This window comes from Capricornis sumatraensis, chromosome X (assembly GCF_032405125.1).
Source record: "Capricornis sumatraensis isolate serow.1 chromosome X, serow.2, whole genome shotgun sequence".
Lineage (NCBI taxonomy): Eukaryota > Metazoa > Chordata > Mammalia > Artiodactyla > Bovidae > Capricornis > Capricornis sumatraensis.
In genome coordinates, this window is record NC_091092.1 from 9,521,923 (window position 1) to 9,538,893 (window position 16,971).

The window sequence follows — 16,971 nt, forward strand, 5'->3', positions numbered from 1 at the left end:
TTAGAAAGTTTGTAACCTCACTAGTATATTATTATATTCCCCCTTATCTTTATTTTCCTCCCACATCCACTCAAAAATAAAACAGCCTGAATCCCATGATATGACCCTTTCTTCCCAGACTTTCATTATTTGTCCAGACTATTTCCTCCAAACTTCAAAAATGTTTATTTTGAAAGAATGAGAGAAATAAGACAGAGGTATCATTTAACAAGAACAATGACACTGAAGAAAATACATTAATTCGTACTCCCCACACACAACACCCCCACCCCTTTCCCCATCCCTGGCACAATGATATTTAAACCATCAGAGCACATCTAACAAGGAGAAGCAGCAGTATATAATGAAGAAAGCAATTTTCATACTGCTCAATCCGACTAACCCATATCGAATGTCCTTCCCCCAGCTAAACTCCACCCACTGAAAGAGGTGTAGTAGAGCAGACAACCATGGGGGTAACTTGGATCTCTGCTTACACTAGCAAAGTTCAGTGAAAATTCAGTAAGAATAGTGAATCTGATTTGCAGAAAAGACTGGATATAGCTCATCTGTCAAATTTCAGATGATTGAAGAGAACAGCTAGAGTTGGAGATTCACAGACTTCTAACAGGACTAATCTTTGCTCCCTCAACTGCAACAGTGGAGCATCTGCCAAATACTGGTTAGCTGCTGAGAATAGTGGAAGTGAGGCAGCTTTTGGCTTAAGAAAATCCAAAACAGATGTCTGATAACAAGTTTATTGTTTCAGTTTCCAACTGTGAATAAAGGAGCTTAGTAGGCTGGGCTCCGGCAAAGGCAAGGTGAAACTTCCGATTTTATCACTTGAAGAATTAGACTATCTACTGACTGCATTATTTCCCTTTTTTAAATTAAACTCAATATGGAGTATTTACAATTTAAACAACTTTTAAAGTAGAGGTTAATTCATTTTACATGTAACTCAGTGTCTCAAATTGAAGGAACTTTTTCCTAAAGCAGGAGGTTTAAGTTTTCAGCTTAAACTGAGGGATCCCTGTATCCCATGGGAATACATAGTTTGTTTTATACCAAGAAGTAAGTGGGATTCTCTTTATAGGAGATTTGTTTTATTCTGCCTTCACTAGAATCAGTCTATAAAGGAAAGGTTACCTATGCAGGATTAGTTCAAGATCAGAGCCTTTTCCTTTGCACATGCGTGCGAACACACACATACACACACCTACACACACCCACACACACACACACACAGTAAGTAATGTTTACCCACACATAATCTCACAGTCACATGCTTGCTGGAATCCATCTCACAAATACACTTCAATAGTTAGCCATATACATGTACATGCAGCAAGATGTGAGAGTTGCCCCAGAGTGATTAAAGGTGGTGCACACACGTCTATGTGGGGAGGTCATTTTAGGGTATAGGTGTACACAAGCCAATAGGACCATCAACTTGCAGGTTATATGTGTCCCTTTTCCCCCAAGATAAATAAATCAAATGAAAAACACACACTGACATCTTCCTGGGTGTCATGGAGGCAACTGCCTGGAAGGTCCATTTTTTGCACTTCTGCTCTCCTACGACAATTTCATTTTGCCCTGAGGGGCCTTCTCGTATAAGGATGGCTGCTCCTCGGTATTCCCGGCATTGCCGTCACTCCCCGCATTCCCTGGTGGCGAGGATTTCTTCTCAGAAGACCGGTCTTCAGGCTTGCGGGCAATCAGCAGGCGGCAGGTGAGCAGGATTCCAAACACCAGGGCATGGGCATAGCGTTTGAGAGGATCACCGACTAACTGGTGGAAGAAGAGGACCGCCAACACCAGCAAGAGGAGGAAAAAGTTGGCCACATCTTTGGGACGCCCAGGCACAAGAGTCATGACAATGCCACAGGCCACCTCAAGAGCACCAATGCTTTTGCGGAGGAGAATGGAATTGATCCCCATTTTCTTCAGCAGAGGGAGGGCTCGCACATAGCTCTTGTAAGCACGTTTCTAGAGTGGAACACCATAAAGAAATCGCTGCATTAATCATGATTTTACCATTAGAATGAAGAGCACACAAGCAGGGTCCTTCTTCCCCACCATTCCCTTTCACACCAGTCAAGGGTGTCCTGTTCTTTGTTTACCATGTCCCCTAAATAAGAATCTTATAATAAAGGGAAAAAAGCAAGCAATCCGCTGAGATCCTTGTGATTTAATCCTTAGTAACACCATCAAAGGTAACAGAATTTGACTTTATAGTTAAAAAATTTTTTTTTTCTGCCATACCAAGTGCCAGCACTGGGGATTTGGGATCTTAGTTCCAGACCAGGGATCAAACCCAGGCCCTCCTGCAGTAGTGGAAACACCCTTGAAAAAAATTTTTTTCTGATTATAAATCATAAACAACATTAAGAATTTAAAAGAAAATTCATTGGGCCCATAAAAACTGGTACAGATTAGCCACATCCCCTTTTTCCAGTGCCTACTTTGTCCAAATGCAGATGCATATGAGCAACAACAAAAATGAAACAAGACAATAAAGCCTCACTAATTTGGACTTTTCTAATTTGGAATTTTTGATAATTCAAAAAATATCTGATCGGAGTCTACATTTGTGGAATCTGTAAAAAAAAATTTTTAAGTGTGCTAAGCAAACAGAAAATTTTAAATGTATGCAAATATTAGCCCCTTATATATCTTTAGGATATAGTAAGCCAAAAATCATTCTTATGGTCATTGATATAAATCCCTGGGCTTTTACAAGACACTGATTAATTTTAATTCAATAAACACTTATTGAATACCTATTATGGATTATGTGATGGAGATATAGAGATGACTATGACAGGGTCAAGAAGCTGTTGTTCTAGTGGGGGGAAACATGCATAAAAACATCATGGAAGTAACATGGTAGTGGTATATAATAGAGTACTGTATAAGGTCTAATTGTAGCCCAAGGCAGATATCATGGAACAAAGAAGGGAGGCACTGGTTATACTACAAAGTAATAGAATTTTACTGACCTTAGAGTAATAGATAATATTTTTCACTATTCAGATGGACCCAATCCTCATCTTGTAGTAAATTGATGAGATTTTATCAAATCTGTTTTTTCCTGGTTTTGCCCACTGCTTTGTTTTCATGAAGTATCAATTAATTCATTCAATATTTATTAAGTGCCTCCTTGTGCTAAGCATTGTGCTTGGTACTCTGGATTCAGATATCAATCATTCAAAAGCCTTGCCTTCCTAAAGTTTGCATTTATAGGAAGAAAAGTTATGGAAGTACATAAACACAATGTAGCATTATGGTCGTAGGTACAGTGGAGATGCACTGGAATGGTCAAATTTCCCTAGACGGGGACTGAGAAAAGCTAGATGGAATCTTAAAGAAGAGCAGGTGTTTGCAGGATCAATAAGGGAAGGCCAGTGCAGGCAGAGGAAGCTGGATGAGTAAAAGCCCTGAAGGACATAATAGACTGGTGTATTTCAAACACTGCCCCAGCTCAGCATAGGTTGGAGGAGGGAGAGGTAAGGGGGAGACATGAGACAGAGACAACAGATATGAATCAGATCATAGAGTGTAGCATTGTGGAGCTGGATTTTATCTTATATCTTATATCTTTATCTTATATCTTATTTTATCTTTTATCTTATAAGCCAAGATCTCTCTGGAAGTAGCATCAAGGATGGATTGGGAGAGGTATGCCTGGAAGTGAGGAGATCAGGTGAGAGACCTGGACTAGAGTAATGACAATAAGGATAGAGGGAAGGGATGGAGTCAAGGATACTTTGAATGCAAAGCCAACAGGAACTGATGTTTTATCAGATGTGGCCATGGAGGGAAAGGGAGAAGTCAATACTGCATATGGAAGAAGAGGGGGAAGAGGCAAGAAGGAATGAGGAACTCAATTTGGAGTTTTTTAGTTGAAGTATCTCTAAGACATCTCTAAGCGGAGCTGTCTCATAGGCAACTCAGTAATAGAGGTCTGGGGTAAAGATACAGAATTGATAGTCATCAGTATTCCCAGGTAGAATGTATACAGTGGGAAATTTTGTGTGACAGACATTTTAATAAGGGGAGGAAGAAGAGAATCCACAACATAGAGGCAAGTGTGGTTAGAAAAGTAGGAGGCAACCCAGGAGAGATGGGGTCATAAGGGCCAAGAATTTTAAGAAGAGAATAGTCAAAAGCACCAGATGCAAGACAAATATTATAAGAATCAGGCAGAAAGCCAACTGGACCTGTCGGGAGAATCTGGTGCTTAGAATAATGTTCACACACTCTAGTTTGGAACAAATGTTAAGTCATTCCTCTAGTGAATGCACCTTTATTTCATGGACTAATTATCATGAGTGGCACCAGATAGTCCTTTATGAGTATTCTAAGAATGAGTACTGTTTTAAGATCCATGGTTTAGATTTAAAAAAAAAGCATGGGTTTGGATTCAAACAGGCTTGGCTTCAAATCCTATCTCTGTCACTTTTTAGTTGGGTGCCCCCTGGGCAAATTACTTGCTTCTCTGAGTCTCATTTTCCTGAGCAAAACTGGGACTAAGATGAAATGAGTAAGGCTATGTCCCCTGAGTACAAAATCTAAGGCACCAAAACACTCATTGATTAAGTTAAATAAAATCCACACACACACACACAAAAAATCACAACTTTAAACAGAGACAGGATCCGATTTTGCACTTTTACGACCCTGCCTCACACCTCTTCCTAAACCTGGCCCTGTCAGATTCTGTCTTAGTTGTCTTTATTTACCTTTATTGACCTCTGACTGGTTTGATCTCCTTGCTCACAGCATTCTCATTTTTGGTGTATCCTTGACTCTTGAAGCTTCCAAATAATTTGGGTTCCTTGGTAGCTCAGACAGTAAAGAATCTGCCTGCAATGTAGGAGAGACCCAGGTTTGATCCCTGGGTCAGGAAGATCCCCTGGAGAAAGGAATGGCCACCCACTCCAGTATTCTTGCCTGGAGAATCCCATGGACAGAGGAGCCTGGCAGGCTACAGTCCATGGGGTCACAAAGAGTTGGACACAACTGAGCAACTTTCACTTCAATCACCTCTAGTCCCTACCCTGTTACTGAGCATATAAGAAAACTCAAAGTATCAGTCCTTCCTCCTCCATCTCATGTTAGGTTAAATCAGGCATTTTCAGAGAGAAATTAGGAGAGGTTGACCAGCAGGATGAGTAAAACCCTGGGTTTAACTGAGCTAGACACATGTGGATCAGAGTTGAGTCAAGGAATAGGGCATCTGGTGGTTTCCTCTCACTATTAGCCTAAATGCCACCTGCTCACTGTCTGTCCCTCTACACTCTGGTGATGGTAGCAGGGGGACATGAGGGAAAGAAATCTAGACCCAAGAGTTTTTCTTATCACTCTGAAGGTAGGACTTTTTCTAATTAGCAACACAAAGCTCCCCAAGAGGCAGATCCTAAATCCTAAGTGTAACCTTCTAACATAATAAACACAGGAAGCAGGATGAGTTTCTTACAATCAGTTCAGAGTAAAGATTCTAGATGCTGACTGAGTGGCTTCTGGAAACATTCCCTTGTTTTGCCTAGGGATAACCACCCATCTCCTCCTGGGGCGGCAGCCGAGAGGAGCAACCCAACGTCCAAGGAGTGGTGGCTTTCCGGGCACAGGAGGGCTGAGAGGAGCGACTCCACGTTCAAGGTCAGGAGGGGTGGCGGTGAGGAGATACCCCTCATCCAAGGTAAGGAGCAGCAGCTGTGCTTTGCTGGAGCAGCTGTGAAAGAAACCCCACGTCAAAGGTAAGAGAAACCCAAGTAAGATGGTAGGTGTTGCGAGAGGGCATCAGAGGGCAGACACACTGAAACCATAATCACAGAAAACTAGTCAATCTAATCACACTAGGACTACAGCCTTGTCTAACTCAATGAAACTAAGCTATGCCCTGTGGGGCCACCCAAGACGGGCGGGTCATGGTGGAGAGGCCTGACAGAATGTGGTCCACTGGAGAAGGGAATGGCAAACCACTTCAGTATTCTTGCCTTGAGAACCCCATGAACAGTATGAAAAGGCAAAATGATAGGATACTGAAAGAGGAACTCCCCAGGTCAGTAGGTGCCCAATATGCTACTGGAGATCAGTGGAGAAATAATTCCAGAAAGAATGAAAGGAAGGAGCCAAAGCAGAAACAATACCCAGCCGTGGATGTGATGGCGATAGAAGCAAGGTCTGATGCTGTTAAGAGCAATATTGCATAGGAACCTGGAATGTTAGGTCCATGAATCAAGCCAAACTGGAAGTGGTCAAAGAGGAGATGGCAAGAGTGAATGTTGACATTCTAGGAATCAGCGAACTAAAATGGGCTGGAATGGGTGAACTTAACTCAGATGACCATTATATCTACTACTGCGGGCAGGAATCCCTTACAAGAAATGGAGTAGCCAGCATGGTCAACAAAAGTGTCCAACATGCAGTACTTGGATGTAATCTAAAAAACGACAGAATGATCTCTGTTCGTTTCCAAGGCAAACCATTCAGTATCACAGTAATCCAAGTCTATGCCCCAACCAGTAATGCTGAAGAAGCTGAAATTGAATGGTTCTATGAAGACCTACAAGACCTTTTAGAACTAACACCCAAAAAAGATGTCCTTTTCATTATAGGGGACTGGAATGAAAAAGTAGGAAGTCAAGAAACACCTGAGGTAACAGGCAAATTTGGCCTTGGAATACAGAATGAAGCAGGGCAAAGGCTAATAGAGTTCTGCCAAGAGGACACACTGGTCATAGCAAACACCCTCTTCCAACAACACAAGAGAACACTCTACACATGGACATCACCAGATGGTCGACACTGGAATCAGACTGATTATATTCTATGCAGCCAAAGATGGAGAAGCTATGTACAGTCAGCAAAAATAAGACCGGGAGCTGACTGTGGCTCAGATCATGAGCTCCTTATTGCCAAATTCAGACTGAAATTGAAGACAGTAGGAAAAACCACTAGATCATTCAGGTATGACCTAAATCAAATCCCTTATGATTATACAGTGGAAGTGAGAAATAGATTTAAGGGACTAGATCTGATAGATAGAGTACCTGATGAACTATGGATGGAGGTTCGTGACATTGTACAGGAGACAGGGATCAAGACCATCCCCATGGAAAAGAAATGCAAAAAAGCAAAATGGCTGCCTGGGGAGGCCTTACAAATAGCTGTGAAAAGAAGAGAGGTGAAAAGCAAAGGAAAAAAGGAAAGATATAAGCCTCTGGACATGGAACAACAGACTGGTTCCAAATAGGAAAAGGAGTACATCAAGGCTGTATATTATCACCCTGCTTATTTAACTTATATGCAGAGTACATCATGAGAAACACTGGGCTGGAAGAAGCAAAGCTGGAATCAAGATTGCCAGGAGAAATATCAATAACCTCAGATAGGCAGATGACACCACCCTTATGGCAGAAAGTGAAGAACTAAAGAGCCTCTTGATGAAAGTGAAAGAGGAGAGTGAAAAAGTTGGCTTAAAGCTCCACATTCAGAAAACGAAGATCATGGCATCCAGTCCCATCACTTCATGGGAAATAGATGGGGAAACAGTGGAAACAGTGTCAGACTTTATTTTGGGGGGCTCCAAAATCACTGCAGATGGTGATTGCAGGCATGAAATTAAAAGATGCTTACTCCCTGGAAGAAAAGTTATGACCAACGTAGATAGCATACTCAAAAGCAGAGACATTACTTTGCTGACTAAGGTCCATCTAGTCAAGGCTATGGTTTTTCCTGTGGTCATGTATGGATGTGAGAGTTGGACTCTGAAGAAGGCTGAGCGCCGAAGAATTGATGCTTTTGAACTGTGGTGTTGGAGAAGACTCTTGAGAGTCCCTTGGACTGCAAGGAGATCCAACCAGTCCATTCTGAAGGAAATCAACCCTGGGAGTTTTTTGGAAGGAATGATGCTAAAGCTGAAACTCCAGTACTTTGGCCACCTCATGCGAAGAGTTGACTCATTGGAAAAGACTTTGATGCTGGGAGGGATTGGGGGCAGGAGGAAAAGGGGACAACTGAGGATGAGATGTCTGGATGGCATCACTGACTCGATGGACATGAGTCTGAGTGAACTCCGGGAGTTGGTGATAGACAGGGAGGCCTGGTGAGCTGCAGTTCATGGGGTCACAAAGAGTCGAACATGACTGAGCGACTGAACAGAACTGATGAGCATCTGAATGCAGAGTTCCAAAGAATAGCAAGCCTTCTTCAGTGATCAATGCAAAGAAATAGAGGAAAAGAACAGAATGGGAAAGACTAGAGATCTCTTCAAGAAAATCAGAGATACCAAGGGAACATTTCATGCAAAGATGGGTTCGATAAAGGACAGAAATGGTATGGACCTAACAGAAGCAGAAGATATTAAGAAGACGTGGCAAGAATACACAGAAGAACTGTACAAAAAAGATCTTCATGACCAAAATAATCACGATGGTGTGATCACTCACCTAGAGCCAGACATCCTGGAATGTGAAGTCCAGTGGGCCTTAGGAAGCATCACTACAAACAAAGCTAGTGGAGGTGATGGAATTCCAGTTGAGCTATTTCAAATCCTGAAAGATGATGCTGTGAAAGTGCTGCACTCAATATGCCAGCAAATTTGGAAAACTCAGCAGTGGCCACAGGACTGGAAAAAAGTCAGTTTTCATTCCAATCCCTAAGAAAGCAATGCCAAGGAATGCTCAAACTACCGCACAATTGCACTCATCTCACATGCTAGTAAAGTAATGCTCAAAATTCTCCAAGCCAGGCTTCAGCAATACTTGAACTGTGAACTTCCAGATGTTCAAGCTGCTTTTAGAAAAGGCAGAGGAACCAGAGATCATATTGCCAACATCTGCTGGATCATCAAAAAAGCAAGAGAGTTCCAGAAAAACATCTATTTCTGCTCTATTGACTGTGCCAAAGCCTTTGACTATGCCTTAGCCTTTGATCACAATAAACTGTGGAAAATTCTGAAAGAGATGGGAATACCAGACCTCCTGACCTGCCTCTTGAGAAACCTGTATGCAGGTCAGGAAGCAACAGTTAGAACTGGACATGGAACAACAGACTGGTTCCAAATAGGAAAAGGAGTACATCAAGGCTGTATATTGTCACCCTGCTTATTTAACTTATATGCAGAGTACATCATGAGAAACGCTGGGCTGGAATAAGCACAAGCTGGAATCAAGATTGCCGGGAGAAATATCAATAACCTCAGATAGGCAGATGACACCACCCTTATGGCAGAAAGTGAAGAGGAACTAAAAAGCCTCTTGATGAAAGTCAAAGTGGAGAGTGAAAAAGTTGGCTTAAAGCTCCACATTCAGAAAACGAAGATCATGGCATCTGGTCCCATCACTTCATGGCAAATAGATGGGGAAACAGTGGAAACAGTGTCAGACTTTATTTTGGGGGGCTCCAAAATCACTGCAGATGGTGACTGCAGCCATGAAATTAAAAGACATTTACTCCTTGGAAGAAAAGTTATGACCAACCTAGATAGCATATTCAAAAGCAGAGACATTACTTTGCCAACAAAGGCCCGTCTAGTCAAGGCTATGGTTTTTCCTGTGGTCATGTATGGATGTGAGAGTTGGACTGTGAAGAAGGCTGAGCGCCGAGGAATTGATGCTTTTGAAATGTGGTGTTGGAGAAGACTCTTTAGAGTCCCTTGGACTGCAAGGAGATCCAACCAGTCCATTCTGAAGGAGATCAGCTGTGGGGTTTCTTTGGAAGGAATGATGCTAAAGCTGAAACTCCAGTACTTTGGCCACCTCATGCGAAGAGTTGACTCATTGGAAAAGACTCTGATGCTGGGAGGGATTGGGGGCAGGAGGAGAAGGGGACAACAGAGGATGAGATGGCTGGATGGCATCACCGACTCGATGTATGTGAGTTTGAGTGAACTCCGGGAGATGGTGATGGACAGGGAGGCCTGGCGTGCTGTGATTCATGGAGTCGCAAAGAGTCAGACACGACTGAGCGACTGAACTGAACTGAACTGAACCATCCATCATTGAAGAATAGATTTTTATCTATACTATAGTAGAATCTGTGGGCCAAATTCCAGGTCTTTAAATCAAGTTCCTGTGACCTCGATGAACACTTTTCTCTCCATTTGGTATAACTCCATATTACTTTTTCAGTTTATCTAACCTCTGGAACTGCAGCTGTGAATATTTGTATGCAGCAGTTGCCTCTTTCTTTCCTTCTTTTCTCAAGAGGAAACTGCATGTGGATAAGCCATTTCATCACATCTTTAGTTTAAAGCTGAGTAGGTACAGATAGCATCTCTTCTCCAGGACTCCAGACAGTGAACGTTTAAGTTGTTAGAGATGGGACTCAGCTTGGATAGGGTCTTGACAGTATAGGAAGCCCTTTATTCTTTCTCCTGTGGAACAGGATAAAGACATCAAAAGTATCCTACTATTGCCAGCCCCCACAAGACTTGGGCCAGGTCGTCTCAATTCTAATAGAAGGGTCACTTGTCTTAAGTCTATAGTAATTAGATCTCTAAAGACTTTAATTGTTGTGACAGTAAGAAGAAAGAGGTAACTGAGTCACTTTATCAAAAGGCTCTCACAGTTCACTTTGTTAGGTCTGTTTCTTTCTCACAGACTTTGTATAGGTCTGTTTCTTTTTTACTGCCATGAGCCAGACCCTGTAACCATAGTTTCCTTATAGTAAAAGGAGAGAGAAGGGTTTAGTGAACTTTTTCAAATACCTTTAGTCAAAGACAGTCATCCAGAAATATCCTTGGGCTAAGATTAGCTAAATTCCAATTCTAGTTTTGCCCCTAAATTGCTTGGAGAAAATTAGTTAAGTATTGTATTACCTCAATTTCCCCCCTTCTGAAATTAAATGAGCATTTTGGAGATTTGGTCAAAGAATCATAACATCATAGCTGAAGCACACAATTAGAAATCCATATATTTGCAAGCCACAGTAATTACTTTAATGATAATAGCAATGATTCAAGCTGGTTCATTTGTATAGTATGAGATGGTATGATTCAGACATGAATCAAACACATACGGAACCTTTCTTTAGTCATATCTTTTTTCTTTTTATCATTTAGTCTTCACTCCTGGGTTCATGATCTCATATTAATTACATTAAACTTGAACACCTCACAACTGTCTAATAATACTCATCTTTGATTACAGTTAATTACCCATCCAAGCCAGCTAACAGGACAAAATGTGAAGAGAGGGCAAATAATTTGTTCCACTTTAGTTCACTTACACCAGTTAAGGTAAATGAAAAAAAAATAACTTGGCTAATATATTGTATAATTCCATTTATTTGTTGCTGTTCAGTCGCTCAGTCATGTTTGATTATTTGTAACCCCATGGACTGCATCCCACTAGGCTTCCCTGTCTTTCACTATCTCCCAGAGTTTGCTCAAACTCATATCCATTGAATCGGTGGTGCCATCCAACCATCTCATCTTCTGTCATCCCCTTCTCCTCCTGCCTTCAATCCTTCCCAGCATCAGGGTCTTTTCCAATGAGTCAATTCTTTGCATGAGGCAGCCAAAGTAAAAACAGTAAAACTAACATATTGTTGAAGTCGGGATTTATGCAGGGGATGGGTGTAGGTACTAATGGGCAGGGGCCATGAGGAAAGTTTCTGGGATGCTGGTCATGTTCTATTTCTTGATCTAGGTTACACAGGATTCTTAAAATTCCTTGAGCTGTATACTTAGGTGTACATTTCAGTATGTATGTTATACTTCAATACAATTTATAGGGGAAAACCATATGAAAGCAGAAGAGAGCACTGATAAAAATATATTTTGGCTAAAAACCTCAGTCTGGTTGCTATATTAGATCATAAAGGCTACATAAGTGCTGAAAAATTTACTGACTCAAGTATGATTTTCCTGAATCTCTGTAGGAAAAAAAAAAGCCATATGTGAATCATAGATCATCTCTTAAATGCAATAAAAAGCCATCACATGCTTAATTGCCAAATATCATGTGAACAAAAGCACCTTTTAAGCAGTTCTACTTTCCACTATCATATAATGCCCACCTAAAAAGGAAGCTGCTAACCAGAGTGGATCCCTCCCAGATTGCATCTAACGGGAGAAGGGTCTGACTTCCACTCTCAGTCAAAAGTCACTCTAAAACAAGCACAGCTGTTGACCATTGGAGGCTACAACCTCCCTGGCATAAATTTCAATGTAGTTTAGCTTAGGCTAGCTAGCTGTGTAAACTAAGCACAGTCACTTCACATCTCAGGATCAGTCGCCTCTCTGAGGGAATAAACGTATTGTACCACCTCAAAGAACAGTCTAAGCATTGGTAAATTACTATCTTATTATGTAGCTGGAATGCAATTAATAGTGTGATTGGAAGCATAAAAGATCACCTGTGGACATTAACTAAAACCCTGGGGAAATACTGGAGGGCATTTAACTACAAATAAGCAAATCATTCAAATCAACAATAAACCTTCCCTATGAGGGGCTGCAAAGAAGCGGCAAAGACCTGCCCTGTCTTCTTCAGGGTCAAAAATCCTTTGGCTTCAATGTGACATTATTTTTGGTGTTTTCTTACTGTTCCATTTGTGGCCCTTTGTGCGTGCAGGATAGAACCACCGCTAGTGAACCCCTGCTACAAAGAGCTGAACACCAGATAGAGAGCAAGTCAACCATTCATATGTTAAACTGCCTAGCAGCATTTGTGTCCTGTCTCCCAGCTGCAAGTGAATTAATGAAGGCACTTAGTCAAGGGAGTGGTCAGTCGTGTTGCATTCACGTGGGATTTAGAGTACTCTATAGTGACACTTGCTAAATTGGGAGGAGGTATGGAGTGACACATACCAAACGGGCTATTCAAGAGAGGCATCCAGAAATTCTGCACGAGATCCACTATGCACTACCCAGCAGCGAGTGTAGGGTTTTCTATATTAGCTGATTGCATAGAGGTCTGTTCACCAACGCATGTAAAAATAGCAACCTACTCTTTTAAATGTCTGATTTCAATCCCTTAAACTGGTCCTTCAAATTAGTCAGGAAATCACTGCATAACATAGTGTGAGTAATATCATCACCTGAACCTAGAGCATTTCTTGAACACCTACCATTTTCATATACTGTACTAGATACTTCCATATGCAACCTCAGTTCACTTACAACAACCTCCTGTGGTAGGTATTATCCTCATTTTGCAGATGAGGAAACTGAGGCAGACGCTTCAGGAGTGTCAGGTCTTGAACCCAAACCAATATGACTAGAAGTCTGCACTCTTTCCAATACCCTTTCCTGGCTCCTCCAGTAGAGATGGGAAAGAAGTTCATATTCATTTGTCTGTCTAGTTGTTAGCAGTGATTCTCCATGGACGGGATAACACCTAAACACGACACTAATGGCTTTAGAACAACAACAACAAAAATAGTTGACACGAACAAAAAAAAAATCCAAATTAAAAAAAATTGGTTTCAAAGTAAAATGAAACCCCAAAATATGGGATAGGGACAGTTGGACTGGTACCAAAAAAGGAGAAAGAATGTGCCACACATTTTCAAGAATCGGTCATAAGTTCTGACATCCAAAAAAGCAGTTGTAACCATTAATGATTCCTCTACTGGGAATATTGAGTCACAGATTTGGTTTCTAATCTCTGCTCCAGCAGCAGCTTAGCCTAGCATCTTGAATAAGTCATTAAACTTGCTCTATTTCAGTTTATCCATCAATAAAATAAGCATAACTTTTAAAAATGAATCTACCTCACTGAGATGTTTTAAACAACAATCATAAACAATAAGAACAACAACAACACCTTGGGATTTTATATAAAAAGCCATTGCAGTCAATACATGACTAACTCCTGCAGAGGAATTACTCCTCAATGGAAAACAGAAAATCCCAGATCATTATCCCAGCTGATCTCTGGTTGGAGTCCTGAGGGGCTGTAACCTGCTTCTAAGAGGCAAGAAATGACTTCTGAACTGCATCAAGAGCCAACCAGAGAAATCTGAAGGGTGGTGACCAGCCAAGACAATGCTACAATGACTCATTCATTCACCCAGCCATTCAACGAATATTAACTGAGCACTTTCTTTGTACTAGAACTGAATTGTCCCCACGTTCTATGGGTTCAACAATAAAGCTAGGCTGGCCCAGGCACAATGCAGTGGGCCCTATGCCAGAAAGCCATCTCTAGCCTAGGGCCTAACACTCAATACAGGAGAGAACTCTGGACAGGGGCAGTCTGAAAATTCTCCTCAAGCTTCATAGTACCGTGATGTTTACCTCCCAGCTATAGTTCTTCCATTTCTTCCAGATGCCCTTAAGCACAGAATTGTGCACACACACGCATGTGCATGCGTGTGCATGCGCACACGCGCGCGCACACACACACACACACACACACACACACACGGGCTTCCCAGGTAGCTCAGCTGGTAAAGAATCCACCTGCAATGCAGGAGACCTGGGTTCAACACCTGGGTTGGGAAAATCCCCTGGAGGAGGACATGGCAACCCACTCCATTATTCTTGCCTGGAGAATCCCCATGGACAGAGGAGCCTGGCGGGCTACAGTCCATGGGGTTGCAAAGAGTCAGACACAGACACAGACACAGACACAGACACACACACACACACACACACACTCATTCTATACTGCTGTATTAGATTACACCTATTTAAATATCTTCCTTTGTATGATATGGAATCTTCATATATTCTGCCTTTCACTAGACTGTAACAGACAGCTCCACTCCCTGGGAAGAAACCTACTGTAAAGCCATTTGTGGCTGATCCTCCTCGTGGGCGCCTGCCAAGCTGATCGGAAGCTTCCTGGTGACTCCATCTTAGTTGGATTGTCTGCAGAACCTTACACTGTACTTAGGGTGCAGCTTGGATGGCCTCTAATGCAGGGTTCAGGGAGACAGGGAGTATACTGAGGAAGGGTACTATGTCCCTACAGAAAGGGAAAGCTTAAATATACCTAAGGCACACACACACATACACAAACATATAAATGTATGTATATATGAAAAGGAAAGAAAATCAAGAGTATATGCATTTATTTATAACCTAACACCAAACTACTACTGCCAAGATAAAAATATAGTGGCAATTCCCCTCCACCCTTTCCCTCTGCCTTTGGTGGCTTCTGCTACCCCACCTCCTCTCTCCGATGCAGGCTGTCTTGGATACTCATTTTGACCTGATTTCATTTCCATCTGGTCAAATGTTGTGGGAGGATGGAAAGCGGGAAAGAGAAACACATTAGGATTTGCCACTGGGGGTAGCCCTTGGCCCTTGAGTATCAGCTGCCCTCCCTGACCCCAAGGTGATCCTGTGATGAGAGACATGGGAAACACCAGCTTAAACCCTGAGACTGAAGCCGGAGCTTCTTGCAAACATTTCCGAGTATCTGATTTGCCAGGCTCCATCCATTTGCAGCTCACGGTTGAGGGGCTCTGGAAGGCTCCGCAGTGAGCTCCTGAAGAGCTATTTATTCCTGTCAACTGTCAGCATGTGGGGCTATTCCTCCTTGCCTCAGCCCTAATGGGGAGTCCCTCTTGCCTCTTCTCTCCTCCTTTTTCTCTCCTAAGCTCCTTTCCTTCTTGACCTTGAGAGCCCAGTAATGGGTTCCCTCCCAGGACTGGCAGTCTGGCAGAAGCAGTGAGAAGGAGGTTCTCTTCAGCTGGGGTGGGGTAATGAAGAGGCAGAGTGACTGGAGGAGAAGCGAGAGAGCAAGAAAGTGCTGGAAACAGCCCCTGTCATCTCCTTCCTACTGCACAGCCTGGGAACAAGTCTTCTTCACACCCAGCTGGGGAGTACAGCCCAGCCCCCAGGTTGCAGAGATGTTTTGGTCAGTCACCTTCAGGTGATTTGAACTCTGCAGAGGGGAAACCCTGCAGAGGGCCTGGCCTTGGGCATCCACAGGAGCCAAGATGGGGATTATGGACTATTTTGCGGGAGGGAAAAAGCAGACTGCAGATTAGCCCAGAAACAACACAAAACAAAACATCCAGTTTTCCCTTGAGAGAAGAAGAAGCAGGGTTTCAGTGACCTTTATTTGGGCCAAGTCTGCTTTTGTCTCCAGGATACAGACACACGCCCAGGCAGCTAGGGGAATACCATCCGCTCCCCATCTGGGATGAGGGATACCATCTCTGCCCCTAAAAATTGCTTGTATTAGTAGCCCATTCGCCCTCAGCTCTTTCCTCCTTCCCTTTTGTTCTTCCTCAAGATAAATAAACTCTCCAGCTTGCTAAACTCTAAGCTCCAAGGGAAGCAATCAGACTTGCAAGCTGGTTGCCCGGACTTTGGGTGTGCTGGAAGGAGGAAAGGGCTCCTGCCGGTGACAGGTGTTACGCAGGTCTCAGCCCTCGGGTTTACTTGAGGGTGGAGGGTTTACTTGGGCAGCCCCTCCCCCAACTGGCATGCAGTGGCTCCCTAACAGTTGTTCCCGGCTAGCTCTCGCTCTCGTCCAGCTGCTCCTTCCCAGCTGCAAAGTTGTTGGGGAGAAGGGAGGGTCCGGGGTGGGGGTAGGGGTGAAAGGGCTGGGACCTTGGACCAGGGAGGAAAGAAGGGGAGCGGTACTCTCCATCCCTTCGGAGTGCGCTCCTCACCACCCGTTTGCTTCACTTACCATCTCACTGTAGGCATCCTTGCTGAGCCTGGGGGTCAACTTGATAGTCCCCATGAAAACAAAGAAGAGTCCCAGGGCCACTGAGAGGGCCACGACGGTTACGGTTCTAGGGGATGCCATGGGGTCACCAAGGCAGGTCCGGACTAATCGTTCTGCTTTGCGCACCCTCTGGCCTAAGGCGCAGGCACTTAGCGCAGAGAGAGCTAGAGGGACACTGCGGAGGCAGCAGGCAGCTAGAATGACAAAGGGAGAGGAGGGAGCTCGAGGGAAAAATTGAGAGATCGAGATTCAACCTCTCACTACAACAATCGCTGGGTCCTAATGCCCTACGCTTGCTCTTCACTGGCCGGAAAGCACAGTCTCAGAAATTAAACGAAGT

General features: G+C 43.1%; 1 protein-coding gene across 1 annotated transcript; it reads right to left on the reverse strand.

Moving 5' to 3' along the window:
- Positions 1–1,557: 1,557 nt before the first annotated feature.
- TMEM35A (transmembrane protein 35A) lies at positions 1,558–16,712 on the reverse strand. Its single transcript, XM_068963373.1, has 2 exons — positions 16,593–16,712; positions 1,558–1,971 (listed from the first exon to the last, which is right to left on the reverse strand). Exons 1-2 carry the CDS (start codon positions 16,710–16,712, stop codon positions 1,558–1,560), a joined length of 534 nt encoding a protein of 177 aa, XP_068819474.1.
- Between the last annotated feature and the right edge of the window lie 259 nt (positions 16,713–16,971).

Excerpts from the sequence above, each read along its gene's own strand:
- TMEM35A (XM_068963373.1), bottom strand. The coding sequence starts at position 16,712 with ATGGCATCCCCTAGAACCGTAACCGTCGTGGCCCTCTCAGTGGCCCTG. Across the intron at positions 1,972-16,592 it reads AGGATGCCTACAGTGAGATG|AAACGTGCTTACAAGAGCTA; the intron begins GTAAGTGAAGCA and ends GTTCCACTCTAG.